The sequence below is a fragment of the Microtus oregoni genome, unplaced genomic scaffold, assembly GCF_018167655.1.
Source record: "Microtus oregoni isolate MIOR12 unplaced genomic scaffold, Mior012 000016F_ref0000370, whole genome shotgun sequence".
Taxonomy (NCBI): domain Eukaryota; kingdom Metazoa; phylum Chordata; class Mammalia; order Rodentia; family Cricetidae; genus Microtus; species Microtus oregoni.
The window spans coordinates 37,336,373-37,359,663 of NW_024543075.1; the positions used below are offsets into that span (position 1 = coordinate 37,336,373).

General features: G+C 41.1%; 1 protein-coding gene across 1 annotated transcript; it reads left to right on the forward strand.

Moving 5' to 3' along the window:
- Nucleotides 1-1,601: 1,601 nt before the first annotated feature.
- Nucleotides 1,602-21,176, forward strand: Ovch2 (ovochymase 2). The gene is given in 17 exon segments (XM_041666037.1): nt 1,602-1,689; nt 4,342-4,451; nt 5,996-6,087; nt 7,865-8,037; nt 8,394-8,489; nt 8,724-8,875; nt 9,594-9,783; nt 10,852-10,875; nt 12,373-12,463; nt 12,586-12,710; nt 14,648-14,788; nt 15,120-15,250; nt 17,514-17,607; nt 18,206-18,247; nt 18,250-18,315; nt 20,835-20,910; nt 21,137-21,176. Coding segments are annotated over 17 exon segments (1,731 nt in total).
- Nucleotides 21,177-23,291: the final 2,115 nt, after the last annotated feature.

The window sequence follows — 23,291 nt, forward strand, 5'->3', positions numbered from 1 at the left end:
AAGAGCAACTTGGGAAGAAAAGGTTTATTTCTTCTTACAGCTCATAGTCAGTTCATCAACCATGAAAATCAGGAATTCAGGCAGAAACCTGAAGGCAGGAACTGTTGCAAAGGCCATGAGAAGTGCTCCTTATTGCCTTGCTCTTCGTGGCTATTCAGCCTTTCTTAGACCATCCTGGACCACCTGCCCAGGTGAGCTTGGCCCTCTCACATCATTTGTTAATCAAGAAAATGTGCTACAGTCTTGGCTCTATGTTGAGCTTAGGAGGCATTTTTTGTCCCTCTTTTTAAATGGCTATAGCTTGTATCAAGTTGATATAAAACTGGCCAACACAGTGTGCCAATAATTAATTCAGGAAAGAGAAAATCTGGAAGTAATTATAGCCACTTTTCTGTGTCTAGACATCTACCACATGTAGAAGTGAATATCGTTTGTCTTCTAGAATATATTTTTAAATGGTGAAAAGTAATACTTCACAAAAACCCCAGTGGACAGCATCCTAAAATCTTAAAGGAGTGTCTATCAGTATGCCTTATGGAGTGCAATACTCAGTTACTTTTCTTCTCCTCTTCCTCACTAACACATGGTAATAATAACCGTGCAGTTACACTTGGAAAATAAGAAAAGTAAAATGTTTTAATACATTCTAGTGGACTGTTTGCAAACAGCTAAGAATGTCTTCACTTGCAAATGGACAATGTTGGTATTTGTTGTGTAGCAAATTCTTCTGAGATAAAACATTCTATTGTGGAAGGAAGTTTTTTAAGACTTAGGAAGTTCTAAAGGAAGACTGGTTAAGGCTCAAGAAAGTAAAGGCTTTAGGAAGTCCCTGAAACTGACCAGATTCACTAGACTTCTCCCACGTGCAAAACAGTAAATACTGCTGAAAGACACTCAGAACAGCTGAGCTGGCTAGCAGCTCAAACCAATAGAGTTGCCTACAAAAGACTCTCTTCAACTTGTCCAACTGTCTGTGTGCATCCACTGTCCTCTAGGTTTCCGACTTTTGTGAGCCATGCTGCAGTGGGCTTTTCTTAAAACAGATGTCTTTGAGTTCTTTCAGCTCTTGTGTGTAACTCCTCACCCATATATCTGTGATTGACTCCAATAAAACTCATTGGCCCACCAAGTTGGACATTGGCAGTATCCTCGCTTTAGTCTGTCATCAGTTCCCAACCTGGGTGAGTAAACAGTTGTTTGTGTCACCCCATGAATAGTGTCACACACCAATATTCAATCCTCTAATAGAAAACAGAGCAAGTAACAATCACAAATGAAAGCCTCAGACACAAACCACTTTGCTAAACCAGAAACACTGGAGGAAGCAACTTATTGCTGTAGGTGGAAGAGAATACGTTAAGCTGCTCAACCAAGACTTTGCTTCTGTAGTTGATGGCCCACATATTACAAAAGACATTTCTAAGAAACCACATTCAGAAACATCTTATGGACAAGGTTGAATGCCCAAAGTCTTAGTTAATAAATAAGCTTGTTTAGAGTGTTTTATTGCTCTTTTTTCAAAGATTGTCACCCTTGTTTCCATTTGAGCCTCTCCCTCTGTTAGCCTCTCTACATTTCTGGGAGAAGCTTTGAATCTCAAAATGATTGTAAGCAAGGAAAAGCTGATTCTAATACTAGGAATGGTATGTTTGGAACAAGGTAATTCTGCAACCCTTTCTTCCATCAGAGGTAAGTTTCAAATTAACTTTGTAACTACCTTCTTTCTTTGCCTGATGGAATTACTTTCTGTGAATCAGAGTAACAATTCCACTTCTTGTTCATTTTGGAATATAAGAGAAACAAATTATTTCAAAAATGTAATTGGTTTTCAAAACCATTTCTTTGAATTTTGATCCTGTGATAAGCATATGAAATTAGAGTGAAGCATTTATGGGGGGTAAGTATTTTCTACTAGTTTCATCAACAGATATGGGATTGTTCACTTATTTGAACACATTACATAATCCTGTGTTCTTTCATGAAACAATTCAGGAGATCAGCACAGCTTTACAAACATTTAGAAGCCTCAGGGAAATTATCCTGCTCAGTGACATATACCATAAATGACTTTTTCTTTGATTATAATAAGCTGAAAACAGTTGTTGGCAGACTTCTCTGTAATCAGACTTTGCCAGCATGGACTATCAATATGTTTTGTGCCTCTGCCTCAGTGACTTCAAGGAATACTAAATTTTATGTCTAGCGGATTTATGACTCATTCAGCTAAAGCAGCTGGAAAAGTTTTTGCTCATACCTACACTGGGTTCAGAATGAAAACACAAAAGATTATTTCATGTTACACTGTTATGAGCTATGTGTCTCTTTGATTTTTAGTTTTTACATCTAAAAATGAAAGTGTTTTTTGCAGGCAAGGTGTGGGGATTAAGTAATAAGTTACATTGTGAGCTTGTGTACTTTAACATTGAGCTAATTAGCTATCTTCTTAATGATATACTCTTAAGAAAAGTCATTTGCTCATTCACCCATGCTTTTCAAGTGCAATCTGCAGGCCAAGAGTTGTGCTAGACCTTAGAAGTACAAATATGGAGGACCCACATTCCTGAGTTTCTCACTCAAGAAGTCCATACTGCAGTCAGAGAAGCAAACAATTTTTTCACATAAAGAACTGCTGAAGGCTGATGAAGAGCCGGGAGAGAGAGTGCTATGCTATGCGAGAGAGTCAGAACTTAGTTTGAGGAAATCAAGGCAGACATCTCAGTTCAGATGGTAGGTAAGCATTCAACGAGTCATCTAGGTAAAGAAGCCGAGTGATGATGAGGCAGAGTCTTATATGCACTCCTGAAAACCTCATGGAAAGAACTATCTTCAAGAGTAACAAATTTATCACTGGATTGCCCGGTGCAAGTAAATAAATTTAATCTAGCCCCTTATACAAAAAGTCAAACGCTCTCTTAAATATGCACAAATGAAATGTTTTCAGGAATGAAAACTTTTCTGTAAAATTATTTCTTCCCTTTACTTGACAGGTATTTGTCTTAATACTGATATGTGAATTGAAGTTGTCTTCATGCCACTAACCCTGAACAATCTATTTTCTGTCCTACATTAAATCTGATTAGATTTGTTTATTTCTGATTTGTGGCAGGCACCACAGACCATGGTCTCAGACTCAGTCTCATGTACAAAGCAGTGGGAGGGATATGGACACAATTACAAACTGAAGCAGACTACACCATCATCAACAACTTAACCAAGCAACTCTGTACATCAGGACTTGTAATGCACATTGTGCATATGCCTGATATGGCGTTTCACACCTGTAATCTCAGCATTCCAAAGGCAGAGGCAGGAAATCGTAAACTTAAGGTCATCCTAAGCCCCATAGTTAAATGAACTTGTCTCATAAATGAGAAAAAGGAAGAAAGAGATGGAGGGAGGGGCAGAAAGAGGGAGGGAAGGAAAGAAGAAGGGAAGAGAGGAAGGGAGGGAAGGAGGGATGGAGGGAGGGAGGGACAGAGGGAAGGAAGGAAGGAAGGAAGGAAGGAAGGAAAGAAGGAGGGAAAGAAGGAGGGAAGGAAGGAAAGAAGAAAGGAGGGAAGGAAGGAAGGAAGGAAGGAAGGAAGGAAGGAAGGAAAATATTAAATCCCATGTTTGTGGAGCCCATCGTCTAGCTGGGTTGAAAGCCAAAAATAACTGCCCTGGCACAAAGTTAGTGCCATAGGGTACTAGAGAGTGCTGTGCTCTTTTTGCAGAGACCAGAGAGCTCAGAAAGAAAAGAGGCTGCATTCCTGACAACATTCCAGTACCAACCTAAACCTAGAGCCCTTAACCTTCACATTAGAAGTCATCACTTGGTCTGGGGAGACAGTTCAGTCAGTGAAGTACAAAAGACTGGGTTCAATCCATAGAAACCATTTTTAAGAAGCTGATATGGTGATGCCCATACCCAACTGCAGCTCTGGAGAGGAGCTGACCGCAGATCCCTGGGGCTATCTGGCTAGCCAGCCTAGGCCATTCGGAGAGTTCCAGGTCAGTGAGAGGCCTTGTCTCTAAAAATAAAAGGAAAGCAGCTAAGGAAGACAGTCAAAGTTGACCTCTAATCTTCATATGTACACATGAGCATATGTATCCACACACAAATGAACACACCCATATGTGCAAATAAAGCAGAATCTGTCTCCTGATGGTGCACATCTTATGTGTGACAAAACCTGAGTAATAATCTCTTGTTTTACACAACATAGCAAATCTCAACCACTAACTTAAAGCCATGTTGTAATTTTTCTACATTTACCATCTACTGCGGTTTTTTTTCTTGTTCAGATTGTTCTGTATATCTTAGTCCTAGAATCTAATCAGTGTCTGTCTTGTCTTTCCCAGCTCCTAACTGTGGGCAGAGTCTGGTTAAGCCCCAACCTCAGAATTACTTTAGCCTTTTCAGTCGCATTGTTGGGGGAAGCCAAGTAGAAAAGGGTTCCTTTCCTTGGCAGGTGAGTCTCGCAAACTCTTCTCTAGTAGGTGAACTATGATGCTCAAGCTTGTATCTCACCAGATCACATGCTACCTCTCTGGAGGGAAAAAAACCCTCACAACACTCCAAGAGCTGTGCTTTCCTAATCTTGAAGAAAGATGCTTCCCAGCCCAATTAATCAAGATTAATATTCATGGTTGAATTGTTGTTCAGTGAGTTGCCTGACTACCTTAGTTAGAGTTTCTATTGCAGTGAAGAGACACATGACCACAGCAACACTTATAAAGGAAAGCATTTAATTGGGTGACTTGCTTACAGTTCAGAGGTTTAGTCCATTATCATCAAGGCAGGACAAGGTAGCATGCAGGCAGACAGTGCTGGAGAAGGAGTTGAAAATCTTGAGGAAGAGCCATATCTTGGTCCACTGGCAGCAGAAAGTGAATTGAACTAAGCATAACTTGAGCATAGAGACCTCAAAGTCCACCCCCACAGTGACACACTTCCTCCAACAGAGTCACACCTACTTCAGCAAGGCCCCACCACCTAATAGTGCCACTCCCTATGAGCTTATGGCGGCCAATTACATTCAGACTACCACACTGACTGTCACTGATAAACTTAACAAATACTTGCTTGAGTAGACAACTGATCATTTGATCAATTGGATATCTGTTAAAATCAGAAGTTCATTTTCAAATCATAATGGTGACCCATTGGGTTTTCTTTCAGGGTTTTTGGTTCTACGCCTTTTATCCTTAGCTTCCTCTCGGTATTTATCCTTTTTGATTGTTCCTTGTTTTTTGTTTTGTTTTAAAGTTTCTAAGTTAGAACCAAAAAAGCTCTGAGAATTTACTGTACCACTGAGTTACTCAACCTTAGCAACTTTTTTCTGTGTCTCTTAGTGTTTCTTTTACTTTTTCTTTTCTATTGTTCATAAATAATTTTTGGTTAAAAAGTGAAAAATTGTAATCAACTGCCTTTTTCTCATCCTAAATGTGAGGCTATCCATTGAAAGTATGTACTTGTCTAAGTCACCCTAGAATCAAAACAATTATCATGGATAGATTGAGTTGAGAAGAGAAAGAAAGTTAATAGGGGCCAAAAAGACATTACAATGAGTAAATGTGTTTTCTACTAAGCCTGACAACCTGCTTTAGAGCCCAGGGCCCTACATGGTGGACATAGTGAACTGATGTCCAAGATTTGCCCTCTGACCTCCATGTGGGCTAACATGCGTACACACACACACACACACACACACACACACACACACACAAACTCACAGTGTACTCAAAGAGAAATGGGGATAAAAATGAATAAAATCATTTTAAGTATGTTGAAGAGGCTAACTAAAGAAAAGATTTGAAGTTCTAAGGGTCAAATAATTCATTAAGCATATGAGAAAACAGTAGGCCCAAACTACTCTCCTATAGACTGTCATCATCCCTAAATCATGATCACTGTGGTTAAGCTATCTATATCTATCTTTCAGAAAGTGCTAAGTTGGAGGTTTTAGGGATATCCCACAGCATTAACTTTTACCAACTTAAATCTGCCATCTAGGTGTCCCTGAAACAAAAGCAGAAGCATGTCTGTGGAGGAACTATCATCTCTTCACAGTGGGTCATCACAGCCGCTCACTGCATGGCTAACAGGTAGGAAAGCTTGGCTCATGGAGGAGGACCAGGTTGCCTCTTCTTTCTCTTTGGAATCAGAACCAATTACTCGTGTAAAACACAAGGAATCTTTCTAATTGGGTGTCACAAATGAAGCTCCTTGACATGTTAGAAAAGGTTTCTTTGCAGAAGTAAAATACTGTATTTACATAAACCCACTGAAGTCAACAAAGACTAGTAGCAAATGACTGACTAGTGAAAGTCTCCTACTAGTTTTGGTAAAATATTTTCATGAAGCAGCACTATCTGGTCCTTTATACATCTTAATAAGTAAATAAAAGAAAATAAAGACAGATCAATAAAATACTGATTCTCAAGTCTTCCTTCCTGTTGGTCTTGCTTCTCTGAGATTCAACCTAAGAACTTTGATTTTTTTTTTAGCAACTTTCTGGTGTGATCCAAATACCCCACTGTCAGTGTTCCATGTGCACCGGGCTGTCACCAAGATTATGCACCCACAGTTGTCCTTTCAATTTGAGTCTGAAAACATTCTTGGGATGCTCACTTACTGCCAGTTGCTAGTGTGTAAAAGACACAAAAATGACTAAGGCATGATGCCTCCCAGAGGGTCCATTGTTTAAAAGAGAAATTAGCCTGTTATGTGGTGCATATCTATAGCCATAGTTAGGTGAACAGCTGAAGCAGGAAGAAGCTTGAGTCCGGGAATTTGGGACCAGCCTGAGCAACATAGAAAGATCCTACATGTTGAGTAAAAATAAAAATTAAGGAGCAAAAAACAAATGAATAAATAGCTGGCAATATCTCTACAATACAGGTAGTGGTAAGCTAGAGATGTTATTTACTAGATCAAGTATCTACCATATCCAGGATTCAGGAACCCATTCCAAGAGAAATGATACCTTTTCCAATCATGTATAAAGAATCATCATTGAAAATGAAGGGCCCCAAAGAATAAAAACCTCAAAATACTTACTCCATCCCATTTCATCCTATCAAGTTCATCTTCCTCATTTCATGGGAGAACTATAAACTACAAATATAAAAAAGGCATAGAGACAATCCCCACTTTCTATTGTTGTAATTGGTCCCAAATTCATGAGTATCCCTAGAACATCAGAGTTAGTGTCCTGCCCTTTATAGTACAAATGCCACTTGAAATTTTTTAACACTGAAGCAACATCCTTACTGGGAATCACAAATAATTCACAAAATAACTCACTGGTATTGTGACTGGAACATCCTAATACAGTGGTTCTCAACTTTCCTAGTGCTGGGACCCTTTAATACAGTTCCCAGTGTTGTCATGACCCACAACTTGAAAATTATTTTTGTTGCTACTTCATAACTATAATTTTGTTACTGTTATGAACAATAATGTAAATATATGTGTTTCCTAATAATCTTATTATGAAATAATAATAATGACCTGTGGAAAGGTCATTTGACCCCCAAAAGGGTCATGATCCACAGATTGAGAACCACTGGCCTAATAAGTCTCATTATGTATTTTAGCTCCCCAAATTACAATGCATGTGTATCTCTCTAGCTGACTACAGATAACAAATATGAATGATATTATACCACTATCTCTACACTTTACATGCCCTGCACTGGAATGAGAATCCCTGTGTTTCGTTTTTCTTATAGCAATGGAATCATTCTTGGTTACTTTGCTCGGCACTCTCACGCTCCACATTATCCACCCATGTCAATTTGAAGAGGCCATTTGCCAGCATTTACAACCACAGTCAAAGGCTCATTGAAACCCCATCTCTTTCCTTCTGCCTTTTCATAGAAACATTGCATTAACTTTGAATGTTACTGCTGGGGAACATGACTTAAGCCAAGTCGAGCCAGGAGAGCAAACACTAGCCATTGAAACCATCATAATACACCCAAAGTTCTCCATCAGAAAACCTATGAACTATGATATTGCTCTTCTGAAGATGGCTGGAACCTTCCGATTTGGTAAATAATTGTAGTGCACCCTGATTGTCTACCCTGTTTCCCCGAATCATTTGACCTGTACTATATCCCCTACACATCATGTCATATAGCCTGAGACCAGCTATTCTGGATCATTAACTGGAAGATGGATTTTTTTCTGGAGGGTCCCCTGCCTAAAATGTCCTTTGCTTATGGTTCTGGAGGGAGGGTTATGTGGTTTTGGTGAAGAGAGCTGACAAGCGACCCCTGAAGATGCCAGTCTGATATATCACAAACCTTAAGGGGACTTTGGGGACCACCCAGATGCCAATAGGTGAATAACTATGGTATCCTTTCCTGCATGAAGGAGCCAGCCCCTCCCTTGATCTTTTCTTCAGGCCAATCTGTGAGGCCCGTGTGTCTTCCAGAGTCAGGAGAACACTTTAAGGCTGGATTTGTTTGCACAACTGCAGGCTGGGGGCGCTTGGCTGAAGGTAAGGGCCCCTGCGCCACTCTTACTAATCCAAATCAAAACTTTCTGATGGGTAACCAGAAAGTTTTTAAACAACCAGGCAAGCATTTCAAAAGGCAGTGAGTTTCAGTGCATTTAAGAAATCAAGATCCTTCCAAAAAGACACAAACCTGCATGCAACTGCTGAAGACAAAAGAACCAGGCACCTTCACCTCTGAAGAGTGCATGGCTTGACAGACCTGTCCCCTTGTTCCAGGTGGTAGCCTCCCACAAGTCTTGCAGCAGGTGAACCTGCCAATTTTGACTCAGGAGGAATGTGAGGCGGCTCTGTTGAGCTTAAGGAACCCCGTTACTGGGAAGACCTTTCTCTGCACAGGATCCCCTGATGGAGGAAGAGATGCTTGTCAGGTAAGTGGGTGCAGCTATGCTCCATGCCCAGGAAAGTTTGTTAGCAGGGAGGAGACTAAGCATGCTGATTCCAGACAAACCTGGAATCTGTTTTTCACTGAAAATAGTAGAGGTAGTCCTAAGGGTGAAGTGCTCAGGTTTCTCCCACCGTGTAAGGATGTCTCTTCTTATTTTGAGGTTTCTAGATTAGGGGTGTGGAGAATGACACTTCTTTTTAAACTTTTTTTTTTTTATTTTCGAGACAGGGTTTCTCCGTAGCTTTTTTGGTTCCTGTCCTGGAACTAGCTCTTGTAGACCAGGCTGGCCTCAAACTCCCAGAGATCTGCCTGCCTCTGCCTCCCGAGTGCTGGGATTAAAGGCGTGGGCCACCATCGCCCAGCGAGAATGACACTTCTTAATTCTTGGCATTATGAAGACTGTGGTCATTTGCATCACTAAGCAGGACATCTTTGAGTCCATGATGTGAACAGGAAAGGGGAGGAATTCTGCTGCTTTGATGAGAGCCAGGTGTGGGGAGAAGGAGCAGCAACTGACAGGCTCTGCTGTTTGAGGACTAAATGGAAATCATGTCCAGATGTTCTTCTGGAGTGCTGTGTCTAAATTATTAGAAGTTGAGGCCATGCTATGCTTGTCATTAGCACCCTTGTGGGTAAGTGGGCACTTTGAGGCCCCTCCACTGACAATCATGGTAACAGAGGCTTCCTTCTTCCTCCCACAGGGAGATTCAGGAGGATCACTTATGTGCCAGAATAGCAAAGGGGCCTGGACTCTGGCTGGCGTGACTTCTTGGGGTTTAGGCTGTGGTCGAGGCTGGAGAAACAATTCAAGGAAAAAAGAGCAAGGATCTCCTGGGATCTTCACAGATCTTAGCAGAGTGCTTCCCTGGATCCACGAACACATCCATACTGGTAATGAAGCCATCCTGCAAGCTTAGGAAGCTACAGTTCTACGGGGTAAAGAACATCAGACAAGTCGGGACTGGAGGGGGGCACTTCTGTTCTCAGTGTAACACTTGAGGATTCTGAAATGTACAGTCTAATACAAGAGCAAAACATCATCCATATCCAAGTATTAAAATATTCACTGAAGAATGAATACATTCCTCATAAATTGCTTTGTCTATGTTTGAAACTATGTTAACTGGTGATATATGCATCTCTACCTACTTTTCAACTGTTCTAGCAAGATTCACCAAGCTAAAGCAAAGTGCAGTAATGGTCAACTACTGATAATCTGACCACCAAGAAAATATTAGAAAATATTTTCAGATGTCACAATTAAAGAGGGATATCACTGCCTAGTGGATAGAGATCATGGGAGCTACTAAGGCATATACAGTGCAGCACATAGTCCCCACCATAATGAATAATCTCACTCCAAATTAATAAGGCAAAGGTTTAGAAACCCTGGTATAGAAGCAAATGTGGTAAATCTGAAGGGTGTAGTCTACATACAGTTTTCTTGTCAACCAGCCCCCCCCCAAAAAAAATTGTAACTTTGCTTCCACCTCTAAATTCAACTGTTTCCTTAACCGATGTCTTCTAGTCTCAAATTGGCTTCCATTTTATCAAAAGGGATTAATAAAAAATAACTCAGAATTAAAGGATTTTTTTCAAGAGTATTACACAATGACAGGTATCTGGTCCTCAGTGTGTGACAAAAAATAAAAAAAAAATACTCATGGTTGGAGGAAGGTTATTTCTATCTCTGGCCTCTATTCTCCTACTTCCTTGCCTCTTTTTGCTCTGTGTAATCTCCAAGTTAATCACTGTTTCTTCATTAGTGAGAATAAAGTAAGTGAAATCGTTTCAAACTGCCGGGACCTCTGCCCTACTTTGTCATTTTATCCGAGCTGCTGTTCTTCTCACAGATTAAATTTTCAGTATTTGGATATTGACTAAAACGCTCTACTTTTTAGTCAATGTTTTGTCAAGGTGGCAGAAGCTTTGAATTGCATCTTTCTTTTTGTTTCTCAGGCCATCGGAGAAAGAACTCCAGAGGTGGGTATTCCTTGCAGTCTGCCCTTGCAGGAGCATGAATTAACATACTAACACTTCTGAGTCTCAGTTCCTGTTAACATCAAAAGTCTTCCTCGGAGGTATTTCTCTGATCACTTGGTATAAAACTTCAAAGAGCACCCACATATTCCTGCCAGTCTGCCAATTCCATGGCCACAGAGCCCCATTTCATGTATCATTTTGTCAAGCCACAGCTTTGTCTAATTCAGCAAACACTAACTGATAAATACAATCTTTCAACTAGATAATAAGAGAAGAGGGAATGTGGTGCAGAAACAGTTAATAAGCTACACACCCTCCCCTGAGTGTGCCCCTACTTACACAGGGGGCATATCCCTGCTCACTATGACTTCTTGAATGAATTCACTCTGAGATCTGGGGCAAGCTCTTTCCTCGGTTATATCATCTATAAAGAAAGGAGACTGGGTCTTAGCTTACTCTTCACTGTGTCTTTGAGCTTGTAGGACTCTGTCTCAAAAAGTGATATAGCAAAGTAGACTTCCCAGAGCTAGGCAGCTCACAGATATAAATGAGCAGTGTGTAGCCTTTGGAGCAGAAGCATCCTTATCCAGGATAGGCTACAAAGGATAAAGAAAGAAAAATAAAGGATACAGCAGCAAGACAGCCAAGACAGCTCAAGGGTAGGAAGTGTAAGGAATTCTCACAAGAAAAAATGAATAGAAAGATAATTTGAGATCAAATTCTGGAACTATACATTTCGGTCAAAAAATGGGCTGCATTTTATGATGGGAACTTGATTATTAATATAAATACATTTTATCTATACCATAAGAACAGAAGAACAGCATGAAGGAGATTAAGGAACAAATAAGTCAAGGAGAATTCAAGATAGAAAAGAAAAACTGAAGGATTAAAACAAGATAAGAGCCAGAGAATGAAAAGATAAAAAGGAAAAAAGTTTAGAACCAGTTTCGTGAGGACTGAAAGGAAGGACAAGGAGGAATCCAACTGGATTCTTTATGTCATCACAGCTTTGAGCATTACAGAAAGCACAAGCATAATCAAATCAAAGGTAGCTATAATTTCACTGATGAAGAGGAGTTCCGCTTGTACCGTGTTGAGTTTCGGGAAAGATAACTGGACATTACCGTAAGTCTGACCTAATGTCCAGGAGGGTAGAGGTAAGCAATGAAGCTGCTGATGTGACTGAGCCTATGCTGAGGACCTGGATAGAAAGAGAAAAGGAAGCCTAGGCTAGAACCTGGGGAGCCCCTGCACCCACAGATTGGAGCTACAAGGTCAAAGTGACAGAGGAAGTTACAGCATCTCAAAAGTAAGCAGGACATAAAAGTCACAAAAATTCAAAACAATGAGACTTCATAGCAGCCAAGACAGGAAGCAGTGCATGAAGGATGAAAGCATAAGGAGCACCAGTGGCTCCCCGGTCTTCAGCTTCTGGAAGGTGTAATAGCCGTTAGCACTGGGTGCCAGCCCTGATGCTGTGACTTTCCCTCTCAGTTTCATGTAGTGAGCCTGATGGTCTAATAAGTGGGTCTGAGGGAGAGCTGCATTTTCCAGAAAGCCTCCACCTGTACTATGAGAGCAAGCAGTAAGTACTCCCTCTGTTGTCCTCCCCAAGACTCCACCTCCAGCCTGCCTGTGTCCCTTAACAGGACCGTGACTGTTACTTTATGTCTAGAAGTAACACCCTTTCCATGTATCTGCCTGCAGACTGTGTGTCTGGACCCTGCTGGTTCCAGAAGATATGCATATATTGCTCAATTTGTCCCACTTGGATGCAGAATCTTGTCACCACAGTTACCTGGCAATATATTCCCTAGAAGACAGGATCATTGGTGAGTGGTTCTTAACTCTGTCATCATATGGAAAGCTGTGCTAAGTGGACTTAACAAGGTCTGGTATGTCTGACCTTGACCCATCTGTAAATGCCACATTGTCCTTTTCTAATTTTGAGAGTCTTCACTAAAGTGGGGAAGAACTGAGTCTGCGCCTGCTATGGGCACTTCAGCAGCTGCGTCTGATATTTTTAAAAGCCAGGCTGCCTGGGTTTTGATCCAATTAGGACTAAAATTTACATGAATTGCTGGGTCCTCCAGCCACCCCAAGCAGGACACTGCTTACGTATGTATGCAAGTGGCTTTTATCTGCTTCAGTAGACTGGGAAGAATGGCACCAAAAAGCAAAACATATTTATGTCAAAAAGAGAAATGAAGCCAAGCAGAGTGACACATATCTGTAACCCAAATAGTGATGTCCTGTCTCAAATAAGCAATCAAATTACAGAAATGGAGTAGTGTTTCGGTGATTTTCACCCAGAAGCAACTTTGCCCACTTCATCGGGTATTTGTAGAAGTATTCTTGACTGTTGCAACTGCAGATAATATAGGTGATACTACAGACTATAGGAGAATATAGGTGATACTATAGACTGTAGGAGAATATAGGTGATGATACTACAGACTGTAGGAGAATATAGGTGATACTATAGACTGTAGGAGAATATAGGTATACTATAGACTGTAGGAGAATATAGGTATACTATAGACTGTAGGAGAATATAGGTATACTATAGACTGTAGGAGAATATAGGTATACTATAGACTATAGGAGAATATAGGTGATACTATAGACTATAGGAGAATATAGGTATACTATAGACTAGGCGAATATAGGTATACTATAGACTGTAGGAGAATATAGGTATACTATAGACTAGGAGAATATAGGTGACACTATAGACTTATAGGAGAATATAGGTATAGACTAGGAGAATATAGGTATACTATAGACTGTAGGAGAATATAGGTATACTATAGACTGTAGGAGAATATAGGTGATACTATAACTGTAGGAGAATATAGGTAATTACTATAGACTGTAGGAGAATATAGGTACACTATAGATTGTAGGAGAATATAGGTATACTATAAACTGTAGGAGAATATAGGTATACTATAAACTGTAGGAGAATATAGGTGATACTATAACTGTAGGAGAATATAGGTGATTACTATAGACTGTAGGAGAATATAGGTATACTATAGACTGTAGGAGAACATAGGTGATACCATAGACTGTAAGAGAATATAGGTGATACTATAGACTGTAGGAGAATATAGGTATACTATAGACTGTAGGAGAATATAGGTATACTATAGACTATAGGAGAATATAGGTGATACTATAGACTGTAGGAGAATATAGGTATACTATAGACTAGGCGAATATAGGTATACTATAGACTGTAGGAGAATATAGGTATATTATAGACTAGGAGAATATAGGTATACTATAGATTGTAGGAGAATATAGGTATACTATAGACTGTAGGAGAATATAGATATACTATAGATTGTAGGAGAATATAGGTATACTATAACTGTAGGAGAATATAGGTGATACTATAACCGTAGGAGAATATAGGTGATTACTATAGACTATAGGAGAATATAGGTACATTATAGATTGTAGGAGAATATAGGTATGTTATAGACTGTAGGAGAATATAGGTGATACTATAACTGTAGGAGAATATAGGTGACACTATAGACTGTAGGAGGGGCTTCTGTAAAGGATAGGACATAAACAAACATCCCACAAAAGCCAAAGAGCAGCATATACATAGAACGTTCCGGATCAAAACCCCAGCCATGCAGAAGATGAGAAGCCTAATTAGGCCATCCTGAAATTCCAGAACAAGGTCACATATCCTTGATGCATTTGTATGGTGCTGTTTTCCAGACTCTGAACAAAGACTCTTCTCACATTACAGGGAAATTCTGTGGAGAAAGCCTCCCTTCATCCATTCTCGTTGGCTCCAGTTCTATCCAGCTGAGATTCATCTCTGATGCCACAGATTATGCCACTGGGTTTAATCTTACCTATAAAGCTCTCAAGCCAAACTACCTTCCTGGTAAAAACCATTTACTTCCATCGCTCACTTCTAGGCCCTTTGCAGAAGTTTTGGCACCAGAGTTGGGTGAGGGGCAGGGATCTCCTCCCCCCACCAAGGTCTGCTGGCTCCATAATGGAGAAGGCACATTGGCCAGCTGAAGTCTCTCATGGTGATCATTGACCCAAGTGAGCTGAGAGGGCCTTAAGAACGATGTAAGCTAGGTCACAAGACTCTCCGTTTGTGGTTGGCTCTGCCACAAGCCGTAGTTTATCACCTGGTAGAGACAGGAGGAAGAACACCACAAGTCTTTCTTCAGTGGTTGCATTGGCTCTGCTCTCCTTTGTTTTAGATTCTGGCTGCGAGTCTCTAACTATCCTCTTTGAAGAAGGCACCATACATAGCCTTCACTATCCTGAAGACTACAGTGACATGGCTAGCTGTACCTGGATCTTTCAAGCCCCCAACCATTACCTAATTAAGGTATTGTGTTTGTCCTAAATTAGACATGATATAGTCACGAGACACCTGACAGACACTGTGCAGGCAGAGATTTTTGGTTTTGGTGTTCTTGTTTTGTTGTTTTTCTTTCTTTCTTTAACTTTTATTTACTTTTTAAAAAACAACCTTTTCTCATTTTACATACCAATCATAGTTCCCACTCCTTCCCCTCCTCCCGCTCCCCACATCTTCCTCTCACCCCATCTCTGCCCTCTCCTCGGAGAGGGTAAGGCTTCCCATGGGAGTCAACAAAATCTGGCACATGACTTTGAGGCAGGACCAAGCTCCACGTCCCCTCTCCCACTATCTGGGCTGAGCAAGGTTTCTTCAAAGAGAATGGGCTCCAAAAAAGCAGTTCAAACACTAGGGATAAATCCTGGTCCCACTGCTAGTGGCCTCACAGACTGAACAAGCCACACAACTCGCCCACATTCAGAGGTCCTAGTTTGGTCCTATGCAGGTTCCTTTCCCCCCTCCACTGTCCCCATCATGGTCTTGACCCCTTTGCTCATATTATTGCTCCTCCCACTCTTGGAATGGACTCTGGGAGCTAAACCCAGAGCTTTGCTGTGGATCTCTCAGGCAGAGGTTTTTATCTGACTTGTTTACAGTCATACATTAGTCCTCAGTACCTGAATAAATATTCCAATGACAACCGTGCTTCCCTGCAGCCACCACTAGATGGCACTTGCTTTCTGCAGCTCTTGTTCAAACAGAAATTCCCCAGTGTTACCTTAATGACTGACTACCTGGTGACTTTGACAAATCTTTAGCATTTTTAAGAACAAACACTCTTCCTTATAAACTCAAATTAGAGAAAAAATACAGTATTACTAATTTAAAAAGTTGATAACAATCTTGCCAGTGTCATTTCTATCTCCAAGCAGAGAAGACACAGCAAAGAGGAGCCAGCACCGAGCAGGGCAAGGTAGTCAACAGAGTCATAAGTTATACTTAGAAAGAATAAGAGAAAGTGAGGCTGAGGCCAAAGTATAGGCCTTTGAATATCATGATAAGAAAATTATTGCATATTTGACCCCATTCGTTGTTGCCAATTAAACACTCATGGACAGTCAGAGGATAGAAGCCTAAATAAATGAGGTCATCCTGGTTTTAAGAATGAGTGAAGGTGGATATTGCAGGACAGAGAGAGAATCTGCAATGATTTCCTGGATTGATCCAGTGTTTTGACTTTATAATCATCAGTGCTGAGACTTCACTTTGCAAAAATATAAAAAGACAGAAGTACATTTATGTCCCTTTCAGAAATTGCTTGCAATGCTTCTTAATCCCAAGCCAAATTTCTTTTATAAAAAATTTAAGTCAGTAACTCAAACAGAAGTTCTTAAAATCAAGTCTTCTAACACAATCTGATTCAAAGATCTGGTGAGTTGATTCATGCTGAGGAATGGTGGTAGGGAAATATTTGAATCTTTGTTTTCTGTAATAAAGCCATTGCGTTTCTATAAAAACAGGAAACTTTGTATGTGCGGCAAAAACTCCTGAAGTCATAACAGACACTGGGCTTGCATCTGGGTCATGGTGTTTTGTGCAGCATTCACAGTCATTGCATTATGCAGCTGCATGCTTAGTGTCAAGTGCACATGTTATATGTTCAGAACCAAGGCTGTAGTAGAGGCACATGATGTAACACAGACAAGAACACCAGAAGCACTGTGGATTTATACTGTGTTTGAGTTCAATTTTGCTAATTAAGAAAAATTAAGAAAAACTTACATAGCCAAGTAGCACAACCCCAAAACAGCCTCCAGAGAAGACAGTCTCTGTAGGGAGTTCAGATGTTTGCACAGATCCTCACATTTACAAGCTGGCTGTGTTTGATAGCTTCTATGTTTCACTATTTACAGAGAATCTACTGTCTTTTCCTAAGTAACTTAATCACTCAGGAATATCTCTAGAACTTTCTCAACTAAATTCTTACTCTAAAGCAGTGGTTCTCAATCTTCCTAATTCTGCAACCCTTTAATACAGTTCCTCAAGTTGTAGTGACCCCCCAACCATACAATTATTTTTGTTGATACTTCATAATTCTGCTTTTGCTATGAATCATAATGTAATATATGTGTTTTCCAATGGCCTTAGGCGACCCCTGTGAAAGGGTCATTTGACCCCAAAGGGGTCGTGACCCACAGGTTGAAAACCACTCCTCTAGAGCAAGGTAAATGACCTAGAGTTATCTGCTCATTCCTTGAGCTTTCCTTGAGATAACCAGAAGTCTTCTCAGCTGTCATTTCAGAGCCTAGAAATAGAAGAAAATGGAGACTGCACTTCTGACTATGTGATTGTACACAGTGATGTCAAGGGGGAGAAGGAAATAGGTTTGTATTCCCCTGAAGCCCTGGCATCCCCTGGTTGGTCTTGGACCTGGTCTTGGGATAAGGGATAAAATGATTTTTCTTAATTTTCCTGTGTTCCCTGACGCTCCTCCATCTCTCCCGATAGTTTCAGCACCCCCTGATTTTGTGTAGAGGAGCAAAGAACAGGGAACAAAGACTATTGGAACCAAAATGTAAAAGACCCAAATGAAGAAGAGTCAGATAGACACAAGCCTCATGGGCTAAGGAGGCAGCTCAGTGGCAGAGTGCTTGCCCAAGGCCCTTGGGCCCATCCCTAGCCCGGGCACCTCAAAAAAAAAAAAAAAAAAAAAAAAAAAAAAAAAAAACTTGCTTAGTGAATCTTGTGGCTAGAGGCAATTTCCTTAGCAGAACTTTGGGAGTATTCAGCAGATGGGAGACAAACTTGAAATGCTGGTGGAGTCAAAACACATTTTGAAGAGGCAAATCTCTTTGTTTGAAAGATGAGTTGTATTTTCAGAAAAGCTTGTCAACATGTCTAAAGCACTCATGTTTTTTTTTTTCTGTATCTAATGTTGTGTGTATTCACATTGGCTTCGCTTACCTGTGTGGGGCCTCGCAGCTCGCCTATGTGGCTATGTGGTACCCAGCCCTGTGCTGAGCACCTCCAATCAGACGAGAATGGCACCGCCAGGGGCTTCCAGGCTGAGGTCTCCTTCATTTCTAGAGCAGGTAAGAAGTTAGAATCAGCTCTTAGGTTCCCAGTTCTGAATCCTCAGATCATGGTAGCAAAGGGAAATCTGAGCAGTACAACATAGGTACCGCTGATGCTTTTTAGGGCAATTGCATCCTATAAAGTCACCAAGGATGCTAAATAGGAGACAGGAAGCCATTAAATGTTCCTAGGAATCGATGTGGTCAGGTTTTACAACCCCTGGTGTGTGTATCAGCCTGCCAGTATATAAACTTCATTAAATCTACCTTATTTAATATGTCATTTTTACTCATTAACATTAAATTCATGGAGAACAGCACTATAATGCATGTCTTTAAAAGACTTATCTAGCAGATGTATTTTGATTTGCTTTTGATTTGAGACTGGCCTGGAACTTGATATAGCCTCAGACTCACCATCTTCCTGCCTCCACCTCTTAAATGGTGGGATTACAGGCTTGTAGAGCCATACCTAGGTCATTCTTATTTTTTTTCTTTTTTTGATATGTGTGTGTGTGTGTGTGTGTGTGTGTGTGTGTACACATGCCACCACAGACATTTTGAGTTCAGAAGACAGTTTGCAGGAGTCTGTTCTATTCTTCAGCCTTGTGGGTTCCAGGAATTGAACTCAGGTCATCAGGTTTAACAGCCAACACCTTTATCAGCTGAGCCATCTTGTCTGCCTCAAGTTCATGTATTTTCTCTGTGGGATATAGTGTGGTCTTCTTCTTCCACTAGGGGGCACTTCAACCCTACACTTATGAGCTATATTAAACAGCTACATCATCAATAAAACACACACACACACAAACTACAGCAAAATGACAGAGCAACAAATAGATGTTGGTAAAACCCTTTGAGATCTGGAACTAGTGAAGGTTAAAAACACTCCCTTCTCTTGCAGAAGGGCCAGGTTCAATCCCCAGTTTTCAGGGCAGCTGATATCTGTAACTCTGATTCTGGAGAGTTGATCACCCTCTTATGGCCTCCATAGGCACCAAGCAGACACAAAGTGCATATACACGCATATACAAGTGAAACATTTATACGCATAAAATAAATCTGGAAAATAAAAAGGAGGACGGAGCAGTGGCAGAGTGTGCCTTGTACCACCTCAGCTGGTAGGTAACATGGCATCATGTGTGTCATAAAAGCACCATGACTATGACCTGTGGGGTTATTCTATTGCTGTGAAGAGACATGACCAAGATGACTTACAAAAAGAAACTTTTAATTAGGCTTGTGCCTCAGTTTCAGAGGGTTAGTCCATGATCATTGTGGTGGGAAGCATGGTGACAGGCAAGCAGGCAAGCAAGCAGGCATGACGCTAGAGCAATAGCTGAGAGCTCACTCCTGATCCACACGCACATGGTAGAAAAGAACATGGCTGGGCCTGGAGTGAGTGTCTTAGCTAATATTTTATTGCTGTAAAGAGACAACATGACCAAGGCAATCATCATAAAATAAAGGCTTTCACTGGGGACTTGCTTATGGGTTCATCCATTATCATCATGGTAGGAAGCAGACAGCATGGTGCTGGAGTAGGAGCTGAGAGCTTTACATCAGATCCCAAGGCAACAAGCAGAGAGAGGAGACTGGGCCTTGAGTGGGTTTATGAAACCCCAAAGCCCATTCCCAGTGGCACACCTCTTCAAACAATGCCACACCTTTTAATCTTCTCCAACAATTCCACTCCCTGGTGAGCAAGCATTTTAATATATGAGTCTGTACAGCCTTTCTCATGCAAACCACCACAGCAGTCAACTAAGTCCACCCTTAGTGACATACCTCCTCCAACATAGTCCTACTCCTAGTCCTTTCTAAAAAGTCCACAATCTAGGAACCGAATATTCAAATATATGACCCACTCTCATTCAAACCACCGCAAGTTACAAATACATTTTAGTAATTAGGAAGATTCATGTGTGGACTCCACGAAGAATGAAATTAGGCTGCATGCCCTTTCTAGATGCATGGTCTTAGGAATGCATGTAGACTCATATTTCCAGTCTTATGGAGAGAGAATAATTCATATTTCAGAGTGGAGTGGGGGGCTATGATCAGTGCTGGAGTATCTTCTGGGCATACATGAAGCCCTAGGTTCTACATCAAACACAGCTAAGAAAAAACAAAGGAAAAAAAGAGTGAGAGTCGGGGTTAAATCAGAGAAGATTCACTTGGCCTTGTGCCAATGTGGAGCACACACCCAGTGAAAAGATCATCTTACGACTTCATCTATCCCAGGCCCTGGGCATTTGTGCTCTTCAACCTCCATATCCTTACACTCAGGAATTTCCTGCTGTATGGGAGATCCAAAGAGCCAGTTATCTGCTTCCTGAGCTTTCCATTTTGGTTAAACCTTAAACAGCTGCTGAAGGGGAAACCAGGTTGCAGTTAAAATATTACACCTAAGAGACCCATGTAGCCCTGTTTACTGAGGTGTCTCCATGATTCTGATAAAATCACCATAAATCATTTTCTGATATACCAGGCTTCACAGTCTGTGATTTAAGCAACTGCATTATGTTTATACTCAGATTTCAATGTCTCCATATCAGAGGATGAATCAGTGCTTCTGGAAACATGGGATGTGCCTCCTGGAGCAATCAAAGTTTCTGGTAAGCTGCTTTGAGAAATTGTACTAAACAATTCACTCAGGGCACAGTAAGAGCTGGGATATATTAATGTCTTCTAAAATGTGCTGGAATTTTAATCTGCAGTACCCCAGAAGGTAACCCTGATATTTGGAGATACAGTCTTTCCAGAAGTAATTGACTAAAAATAAGGGCATTAGAGCATTCCAATCCTATATAATTCATGTCCTCATAACATGTGGAAATTTGGATGCAGAGAGAGATACACATAGAGGAACAACATAGAAGATGAAGACAAACATCAGGGGGACACAAGCAAGTGTCCTACCAAAGCAAGGGGAGAGACATGGAAGGCATTGAGAAGCATTGCAGCCCCCAGAAAGAATCAACCTGCTGACTCACTGACCTTGGACTTCTATGCTCCAGAAATGTGGAGATAATAAATTTATGCTATCCTAGCCACTGATGCAGTTTGTAGTATTCTTTTATCAGTAGCTTTAGCAAATGATTTCAAGAGAAATGGCTAACATATTTGTCAAGGCTGATTTAGCGGTCACAGCACTGGCAATCAGGAAGGAAAACCCAAGAGCACTAGAGTCCAGCTGTTCCCCCACAGGAAGCCCTCCCTTTGTACTTGTCTCTCTGTCTTATGAGGTAAGCAAGGATGATCCTCCTGCCTTCATCTCCAGTATGCTAGGATTACAGGTGACCACAGCAATGCTTGGTTTGTGCAGTGTTGGGTATCAAACCCAGGGCTTCAAGCATGATGGGCAAACACTCCTATCAGGTGAACTTCAAACCTAGCCTTCCCAACAAGGGGGAACATCATCCTGACTCTGAAGACTTTCAGTGAATCAAGCCAGGCTAACCAAGATAGTCAAGGACGGTCTGGACCTGAAGGGAAAAGGTTCGGCATTTTAGAGACTTTCACAAAATCCTTTCCCAGCAATCCCTACATGGTTGAATAACTGCAGGTGGTCACCTAGCCAAGGTGAATTATCAAAAAAGTCATCACAGAGCTGTGTGGGATATAATTACTGTCCTTCCCGCTAAGAACAGCACAAAAATATTTCCAGACACAAGAAGGGAAAAAAAAACCCCAATCCCAGGTTTGGTGAGGAGAGTTCACTGTGTGTCAAGTGCTGGCCTGACCCTAGAGGTCCTGTACTGATTACTATCAGCTGCCCTGCTGTGGTTTCATGCCAGGGAGCACTGAGAAGGGCTGCCCCTTTCTGTTACCTAGTTACTCCATGACACCCATGAACACACGTGTACCGTCCTATTTGATATGAAGATACAGATACAGTAGAGAGGGGGCCAGGCAGAGGATGGAGGTAGAAAATCTTTTATAATTTGCCGTTCTGTTATCTTGGGAGGGAGGGAGGGAGGGAGGGAGGGGGCACATCGTTTTTATTTTATTTACTTGGTGTTAATTTTCCACACTCTTTGACACATCAAGGCACAGGGTAATATGCCTTGATGGAGTGGAGAGTGAAGGCTGATTTTAATGAGAAAGGATTTGAGTAGCCTGAACCTTTTTGTTCTGGCATCTTTGACATTGACCTCTTGATGTGTAGGTGATACCCAGGGTAAAGTGTGAATGCAGTGTTTTCTTCTCTTGGCCACTAGGAGGCAGATTTAGCAAAACTATTTTAGCTTCCTAAACCAAGAATAGTATTTTCTAAAATCACATTACAACAATGAACAAGACATTCATCATTTTATTCCAACAGACTCCAGGGATGCCCAGAGCAAGGTTGGTGTCAAATAAAAATTTAGTCAATAAAATTAAACAATCCATAAATAGACCCGGAAGTCAAACTTCAGTGAGAGGCTTTCCTGACTTTTCTCACTGAACTCAAACCTTCTTTACAAATTTCTTACTTCACGCAAGCATCATAGAAACTTAAAAAGAATAGGAAAAATTTGCGTGTGTCCTATTTAAGTCCCACACACAATACAGGTAAGGACCACAGCAAGGGGACAAATGGAAACCGGACCCTTTGTCAGTTACCCACTGAAAGCATGTTGACAGCTTTGCCATAAGACTCCAGATAAGGCCTTACAGTCAGAACGCTGATAGACTAGGCGGTCCTTATGACTGACTGAGATGAATGACACACAAAGGACAGAGTGGGAGAGTTGCGACTGATGGGGGAATTCCTAAAATATATTCTCAGCAGGTTCTTAGAGTCAGCTCAGACATCACGCACTCTATCAGAGCAAAATTACAGTCACCTTATAATGAATTTCTCTCTTGGTATTATCACAAGCCCTCGAGCTCCATATAGTCTTAGGTAACCCAAGGTCACTAAGGATGGCAGTCACATAGCTGAGTAGGACATTGGCTTCCCACTGACCGCTATAGTGACCACCTTTACCATGGGGATCTGGCCACAG